At 48.2% G+C, this 9,241-nt stretch overlaps 1 protein-coding gene across 1 annotated transcript; it reads left to right on the plus strand.

The window, feature by feature from the left end:
- LOC121847658 (neurturin-like) lies at window positions 1-3,416 on the plus strand. The gene is made up of 2 exons (XM_042329602.1): window positions 1-16; window positions 380-3,416. The coding sequence occupies exons 1-2, from the start codon at window positions 1-3 to the stop codon at window positions 877-879; spliced, it is 516 nt and encodes a 171-aa protein (XP_042185536.1). The 3' UTR covers window positions 880-3,416.
- The last annotated feature ends 5,825 nt before the right edge of the window (window positions 3,417-9,241 follow it).

Below are 9,241 nucleotides of genomic sequence, written 5' to 3' on the forward strand. Positions count from 1 at the left end.
ATGCCTGCATCTGTCTGTCTGTCTGTCTGTCTGTCTGTCTGTCTGTGTCTGTCTGTCTGTCTCTGTGCCTGTCTGTCTGTCTCTGTGCCTGTCTGTCTGTCTCTGTCTGTCTGTCTCTGTGCCTGTCTGTCTGTCTCTGTGCTCTCTGTCCTGTGCCTGTCTCTGTACTGTGCTGTTTCTGTCTCTACCTGTCTGTCTATCTGTCTCTGTGCCTGCCTGTCTGTCTGTATGTCTGTCTCTGTGCCTGTCTGTCTGTCTGTCTGTCTGTCTGTCTGTCTGTCTGTCTGTCTGTCTCTGTGCCTGTCTGTCTGTCTGTGTCTGTCTGTCTGTCTGTCTGACTTCCCCTGTCTCTGTACCTGTTTCTCTACCCCTATCTAAGTGTCCTCTCTCTCTCTCCGTCTCCTTCCAGTCTCCCACCTTCTCCAGAGCTTCACCGAGGGAGAACTGAAGAAGGTGATCGGGACTCTGATTGACAGGAGTAGCAAGAGGAGAGGCAGGAACAGTAGAGAGGAGAGCCAGGAGAGCTCCTCCCAGACGACTAAGGGAGCTAAGAGTGGGCGGAGGAAGAGGTTAAAGCCGTGCTCTTTGCGGGAGGTGGAGGTGACTGTGGGGGAACTGGGGCTGGGCTACGACAGCGACGAGACTCTCCTCTTCAGGTACTGCAGCGGCAGGTGCACCGCGCGCCGACGACGCAACTATGACATCGCCCTGGAACACACGAGGAGGGCGGGGCTAATTAAAAAGGGGCGGAGAGACAAGGTGCAGTACAGCCCGTGCTGTCGGCCTATCGCGTACGAGAAGGATATCTCCTTCCTGGATAACAACAGTAGATACCACACGGTGCAGGAGGTGTTGGCACGGGAGTGTGGCTGTGCGTGACCCTGGGGGAGGTGTGTAAACGTTTAATAACGACCACATCCTCTGATCCACCAATGAGTAATGGCTACTGGGATGATGTCATAAGAGAATAATATGATGTCTCAGTGTGGATGCAATGCCTCATGAAAAGCGAGACTTGTCATCGCAGGTGTTACGGTCACGTGATGCAGGAAGTGTCGGCTCTGGAGGCGTTGCTGTGCACGATCTCTGAACACGGGGCCTGTTTCCGGAAAGATCCGTGAAGTTTTCTTTTATCCGTCTTGTTGCACTGACAGCTTTGCCTTTCGAAAGGCAGCATTCAGGAGGACCCAGCATTAAAATAAAACATCAATATGCTCTATCATAGAGAACAGAATTCATTGCTATGAACATGTATTTCGGTTGGATACATGGATATTACACACGGATACCGGATTACAGCGAAAACAGGACGATGCCTCTGGATGAACCTTTGACGTTGGTCCGATAACAGGAGGGCGACATGTTGGCGAACGTTCAGATAGATGTGATCGTCTGTCACGTGGAATATAGGGACTGCGATCAGCTCTGTGAACTCCTCTCTGTTAGGTTGTAAACCTTTCACCTCATGGAATGTGAGTCTGCCCTCTGGTGGCGTTGGAGCTGCAGGACCTCCATGTTCTATGAGAAGGAGCACCAATGCCTTCTGGGATATCATGTCAGGTCTAGTTCATTTTGTCATGTGCACAGGATACACGTGGTACGCAATACAATGAAATGCTTACCTGTAGATTCATTCTCGGCGATGCAACATCATAAAAAGACAGAAGTCAATAAATTAAGAATAATACAAAAAATAAGTTACATTTAAATATCGTCTGACTTCCCGGGGTCCATGGATACTGGGTACGGGAAGATAGAGCAACAGGAATGCCAGACGTCTCTGAATATGGTTCTGTGTGGATGTATTCAGGGATGGAATTCAAGGATGTTGTGTACCGATCAGCTTGAGCTTATAGACTCTGGCATTTTTACTACGCAAGGTCCAAAATCTGTGCAATGGGTCATTTTAATAGAAAAAAATAGCTAGCCAGTGGGCTAGTTTGGTATATTTTCTTCTGGCCAGTCTAAAAAGTACTAGCCTCGGGCTATTTGTATGGAACTGGTTGAGGGCAACACACTTGTAGTGAACTTCTGAGAATCATGAGATTATGGACCCTGTCACTAGAACAGTATTGAGTATGGACCCTGTCACTAGAACAGTACTGAGTATGGACCCTGTCACTAGAACAGTACTGAGTATGGACCCTGTCACTAGAACAGTACTGAGTATGGACCCTGTCACTAGAACAGTACTGAGTATGGACCCTGTCACTAGAACAGTACTGAGTATGGACCCTGTCACTAGAACAGTACTGAGCATGGACCCTGTCACTAGAACAGTACTGAGCATGGACCCAGTCACTAGAACAGTACTGAGCATGGACCCAGTCACTAGAACAGTACTGAGCATGGACCCAGTCACTAGAACAGTACTGAGTATGGACCCTGTCACTAGAACAGTACTGAGTATGGACCCTGTCACTAGAACAGTACTGAGTATGGACCCTGTCACTAGAACAGTACTGAGTATGGACCCTGTCACTAGAACAGTACTGAGTATGGACCCTGTCTCTAGAACAGTACTGAGTATGGACCCGGTCACTAGAACAGTACTGAGTATGTGGCATGATCAATAGAGAGAAACTCTTCTGTTTTTGGAATCAGAAAGGAATGATAAATAGTTCATTCAAAATATTGATCAATGACCTTTACTGGACCATTATCAAACAACTTTCCTTCCCTTCCAACTGCATACAAACCTCTATGGAGATATCACAAAATGTCTGCCGTCTAGATATCACAAAATGTCTGCCGTCTAGATATCACAAAATGTCTGCCGTCTAGATATCACAAAATGTCTGCCGTCTAGATATCACAAAATGTCTGCCGTCTAGATATCACAAAATGTCTGCCGTCTAGATATCACAAAATGTCTGCCGTCTAGATATCACAAAATGTCTGCCGTCTAGATATCACAAAATGTCTGCCGTCTTATCTTCTCTAAAAATTATGAGATGTTCTGTGGCATTTTTTGTCTAAGGGTGTTCCAGCAAAAACACAAGCATTTTTTCTTTGTTATTTCCATTCAAGGCTTTTATCTAGTACTCTTTTTAAAAAAGAACTTTATCCGAACACAATCACGATCAGTAACTCACTGACAATGTCCTCCTAAGCGTTTGCCAATACATTATGTAAGAACTCATTGTTTGATTTTATTGCTGTGGTTTCAGACTACAGGTTACATAATTACAGAATATTCTTCAACTTTAAAGTGCTGAAAGAAATATATAACCTTATAAATATATAATCCATTATATAACTCACATCCCTGATTTAATGTGAACAATAAGTTAATAGACCCTATGGGCCCTGTTCAAAAGTAGTGCACTATTAACCATTTTGTATGCACACTTACAAAACTAATCAATATGTTAGTCTGAAAGTATTCAGAATTACTTTTCCCACATTTTGCTACATTAGAGGCCTTATTCTAAAAATGGATTCAATAGTTTTTTCCCCCCTCATCAATTTACACACAATAACCCATAATGACCTAGCAAAAAGGTTTTTAGATATTTTTTGCTAATTTATTAAAAAATAAAAAACAGATCACATTTACATAAGTATCCAAACCCTTTACCCAGTACTTTGTTGAAGCACCTTTGGCAGCTATTACAGCCTTGAGTCTTCTTGGGTATGACGCTACAAGCTTGGCACAAATGTATTTGGAGAGTCTCTCATTCTTCTCTGCAGATCCTCTCAAGTTCTGTCAGGTTGGATGGGGAGCATTGCTGCACAGCTATTTTCAGGTCTCTCCAGAGATTTTCGATCTGGTTCATGTCCGGGCTCTGATTGGGCCACTCAAGGACATTCAGAGACTTGTCCCAAAGTCTCTCCTGCATTGTTTTGGCTGTGTGCTTAGGGTCATTGTCCTGCTGGAAGGTGAACCTTCGCCCCAGTCTGAGATCCTGAGCGCTCTTGAGCAGATTTTCATCAAGGATCTCTCTGTACTTTGCTCCGTTCATCTTACACTCACTCCTGACTAATCTCCCAGTCCCTGCCGCTGAAAAACATCCCCACAGCGTGATGCTGCCACCACCATGCTTCACCATAGGGATGGTGCCAGGTTTCCTCCAGACAGGCCAAAGTGTTCAATCTTGGTGTCATCAGACCAGAGAATCTTGTTTCTCATGTTCTGAGAGTCTTTAGGTGCATTTTGGGCTGTCATGTGCCTTTTACTGAGGAGTGGCTTCTGTCTGGCCACTCTACCATAAAGGCCTCATTGGTGGAGTGCTGCAGAGATGGTTGTCCTTCTGGAAAGTTCCTCCATCTCTACAGAGGAACTCTAGAGCTCTGTCAGAGTGACCATCGAGTTCTTGGTCACTTCCCTGACCAAGGCCCTTCTCCCCCGATTCCTCAGTTTGGCTGGGTGGCCAGCTCTAGGAAGAGTCTCTTGGTGGTTCCAACTTCTTCCATTTAATAATGATGGAGGCCACTGTGTTCTAGGGGGCCTTTAATGCTGCAGAAATGTTTTCGTACCCTTCCCCAGATCTGTGCCTCAACACAATCCTGTCTCGGAGCTCTACGCACAATTCCTTTGAACTCATGGCTTGGTTTTTGCTCTGACATGCATTGTCAATTGTGGGACCTTATATAGACAGGTGTGTGCCTTTCCAAATCATGTCCAATCAATTGAATTTACCACAGGTGTTACGGTTTTCTAGGTGTGAAGGAGAGTCGGACCAAACTGCAGCGTGTAGATTACAATTCATGTTTAATGACAAACACACTAAACACAAACACTACAAAACAATAAACGTAACGAAAACCGAAACAGCCTATACTTGTGTAAACTAACACAGAACAAGGACATCAGGACACTAAAGACAATCACCCACGACAAACTCAAAGAATATGGCTGCCTAAATATGGTTCCCAATCAGAGACAACGATAAACACCTGCCTCTGATTGAGAACCACTCCAGACAGCCATAGACCTTGCTAGATAACCCCACTAGCTACAATCCCAATACATACACACCAAAACCCCAAGACAAAACACACCACAATACAAAAACCCCATGCCACACCCTGGCCTGACCCAATACATGAAGAAAAACACAAAATACTTAGACCAGGGCGTGACAGAACCCCCCTAAGGTGCGGACTCCCGAACGCACCTCAAAACAATAGGGAGGGTCCGGGTGGGCGTCTGTCCATGGTGGCGGCTCCGGCGCAGGACGTGGAACCCACTCAGTCAATGTCTTAGTCCCCTCTCCTCACGTCCCTGGATAGTCCACCCTCGCCGCCGACCGTGGCCTAGTAGTCCTCACCCAGAACCCCACTGGACTGAGGAGCAGATCGGGACTGAAGGACAGCTCGGGACTGAGGCAGCTCGGGAGTGAGAGAAAGCTCGGGAGTGAGAGAAAGCTCGGGAGTGAGAGGAAGCTCGGGAGTGAGAGGAAGCTCGGGAGTGAGAGGAAGCTCGGGAGTGAGAGGAAGCTCGGGAGTGAGAGGAAGCTCGGGAGTGAGAGGAAGCTCGGGAGTGAGAGGAAGCTCAGGCAGGTAGGTAGATCTACCAGATCCTGGCTGGCTGGTGGTTTCAGCAGATCCTGGCTGACTGGCAGATCCTGGCTGACTGGCAGATCCTGGCTGACTGGCAGATCCTGGCCGACTGGCAGTTCTGGCAGATCCCGGCTGACTGGCGGATCTGGAAGAGTCTGGCTGACTGGCAGATCTGGAAGAGTCTGGCTGACTGGCAGATCTGGAAGAGTCTGGCTGACTGGCAGATCTGGAAGAGTCTGGCTGACTGGCGGATCTGGAAGAGTCTGGCTGACTGGCGGATCTGGAAGAGTCTGGCTGACTGGCGGATCTGGAAGAGTCTGGCTGACTGACGGATCTGGAAGAGTCTGGCTGACTGACGGATCTGGAAGAGTCTGGCTGACTGGCGGATCTGGAAGAGTCTGGCTGACTGGCAGATCCTGGCAGACTGAAAGATCTGGCTGCTCCATGCTGACTGGCGGCTCTGGCTGCTCCATGCTGACTGGCGGCTCTGGCTGCTCCATGTAGGCTGACAGCTCTGGCGGCTTCTTACAGATTGGCAGCTCTGGCGGCTCCGTGCAGACTGGCAGCTCCGTGCAGACTGGCAGCTCCTTACAGACTGGCAGCTCCTTGCAGACTGACAGCTCCTTGCAGACTGGCAGCTTCTTGCAGACTTGCAGCTGGGGCTGCTTCATGCAGACTGACAGCTCTGGCTGCTCCATGCAGACTGACAGCTCTGGCTGCTCCATGCAGACTGACAGCTCTGGCTGCTCCATGCAGACTGACATCTCTGGCTGCTCCATGCAGACTGACAGCTCCTTGCAGACTGACAGCTCTGGCTGTTCCATGCAGACTGGCAGCTCTGGCTGTTCCATGCAGACTGGCAGCTCTGGCTGCTCCATGCAGACTGGCAGCTCTGGCTGCTCCATGCAGACTGACAGCTCAGGCTGCTCCATGCAGGCTGGCAGTTCTGGCTGCTCCATGCAGACTGACAGCTCCTTGCAGACTGACAGCTCTGGCTGCTCCATGCAGACTGACAGCTCTGGCTGCTCCATGCAGACTGACAGCTCTGGCTGCTCCATGCAGACTGACAGCTCTGGCTGCTCCATGCAGACTGACAGCTCTGGCTGCTCCATGCAGACTGACAGCTCTGGCTGCTCCATGTAGGCTGGCAGCTCTGGCTGCGCTGAACAGGCAGGAGACTCCAGCAGCGCTGTAGAGGAGCAAGGCTCTGGCAGCGCTGAACAGGCGGGAGACTCCGGCAGCGCAGGAGAGGAGAAAGGCTCTGACAGCGCTGGAGAGGCGGGAGACTCCGACAGCGCAGGAGAGGAGAAAGGCTCTGACAGCGCTGGAGAGGCGGGAGACTCCGACAGCGCAGGAGAGGCGAGGCGCACTGTAGGCCTGATGCGTGGTGCTGGTACTGGTGGTACTGGACCGAGGACACGCACAGGAAGCCTGGTGCGGGGAGCTGCTACCGGAGGGCTGGGGTGTGGAGGTGGTACTGGATAGACCGGACCGTGCAGGCGCACTGGAGCTCTTGAGCACCGAGCCTGCCCAACCTTACCTGGTTGAATGCTCTTGGTCGCCCTGCCAGTGCGGCGAGGTGGAATAGCCCGCACTGGGCTATGCAGGCGAACCGGGGACACCGTGCGCAAGGCTGGTGCCATGTAAGCCGGCCCAAGGAGACTCACTGGGGACCAGATGCGTAGAGCCGGCTTCATGGCATTTGGCTCGACGCTCAATCTAGCCCGGCCGATACGCGGAGCTGGAATATACCGCACCGGGCTATGCACCCGCACTGGGGACACCATGCGCACCACTGCATAACACGGTGCCTGCCCGGTCTCTCTAGCCCCCCGGTAAGCACAGGGAGTTTGCGCAGGTCTCCTACCTGGCGTAGCCATACTCCCTGTGAGCCCCCCCCAATAAATTTTTGGGGCTGACTCCCGGGCTTCCTTGCCAACCGTGTTCCCTCGTATCGCCGGCTCCTCTCTCCGGCTGCCTCTGCTCTCCTAAGTGCCTCCACCTGTTCCCATGGAAGGCGATCCCTTCCCGCCAGGATCTCCTCCCATGTGTAGCAACCCTTGCCATCCAATATATCATCCCATGTCCAATCCTCATTGCGCCGCTGTTGCTGCCTTTGTTGCTTCTCCTGTGGCTCCTGCCTGTTGACACGCCGCTTGGTCCGTTGGTGGTGGGTGATTCTGTTACGGTTTTCTAGGTGTGAAGGAGAGTTGGACCAAACTGCAGCGTGTAGATTACGATTCATGTTTAATGACAAACACACTAAACACAAACACTACAAAACAATAAACGTAACGAAAACCGAAACAGCCTATACTTGTGTAAACTAACACAGAACAAGGACATCAGGACACTAAGGACAATCACCCACCACAAACTCAAAGAATATGGCTGCCTAAATATGGTTCCCAATCAGAGACAATGATAAACACCTGCCTCTGATTGAGAACCACTCCAGACAGCCATAGACCTTGCTAGATAACCCCACTAGCTACAATCCCAATACATACACACCAAAACCCCAAGACAAAACACACCACAATACAAAAACCCCATGCCAAACCCTGGCCTGACCCAATACATGAAGAAAAACACAAAATACTTAGACCAGGGCGTGACAACAGGTGGACTCCAATCAAGTTGTAGAAACATCTCAAGGATGATCAAAAGAAACAGGATGCACCTGAGCTCAATTTTGAGTCTCATAGCAAAGGGTCTGAATACTTATGTAAATAAGGTATTTCTGTTTGTATTTTATTTTTTATTTGTAAATATCTAACAACCTGTTTTCACTTTGCCATTATTGGGTATTGTGTGTAGATTGCTGAGGAAAAACATTTATTTAATCCCTTTTAGAATAAGGCTGTAATGTAACAAAATGTGGGGAAAAGTCAAGGGGTCTGAATACTTTCCGAATGGCACTGTATAAGGCCATGAGGTTTACCTGACCTGGGAAATCTCTGGCGCCTGATTCTGTCTGTGTATTTATTTGGAAGTAAATGATGGTTTTAAGAATATTTATCTAGTAGACATAGCAGCTTACCCATTTGTTGAGCAACTGTGCCAAAATGTTTTTTATCTAACATGACTGACTGCTACATAAATCTAATATCTATTTCAAAGAGTTCCATCATCATTATTTATTTCCCTCTTTTCTAAACACACAATTTAGTTTTCTCCATCTTGTTTATATTACCCTACATGGATGTAATGGTGTTAACCAGCTGCTTTACTGGACAAATTCCCAGTGGTGGAAAAAGTACTCAATTGTCTTGAGTAAAAGTAGGTTCCCCAATAGAAAATTACTCCAGTAAAAGTCACCCAGTGAAATACTACTTGAGTAAAAGTAGGTTCCCTAATGGAAAATGACTCCATTAAAAGAGAAAGTCACCCAGTGAAATACTACTTGAGTAAAAGTAGGTTCCCTAATGGAAAATGACTCCATTAAAAGAGAAAGTCACCCAGTGAAATACTACTTGAGTAAAAGTAGGTTCCCTAATGGAAAATGACTCCATTAAAAGAGAAAGTCACCCAGTGAAATACTACTTGAGTAAAAGTAGGTTCCCTAATGGAAAATGACTCCATTAAAAGAGAAAGTCACCCAGTGAAATACTACTTGAGTAAAAGTAGGTTCCCTAATGGAAAATGACTCCATTAAAAGAGAAAGTCACCCAGTGAAATACTACTTGAGTAAAAGTAGGTTCCCTAATGGAAAATGACTCCATTAAAAGAGAAA

This window comes from Oncorhynchus tshawytscha, linkage group LG10 (genome assembly GCF_018296145.1).
Source record: "Oncorhynchus tshawytscha isolate Ot180627B linkage group LG10, Otsh_v2.0, whole genome shotgun sequence".
Taxonomy (NCBI): domain Eukaryota; kingdom Metazoa; phylum Chordata; class Actinopteri; order Salmoniformes; family Salmonidae; genus Oncorhynchus; species Oncorhynchus tshawytscha.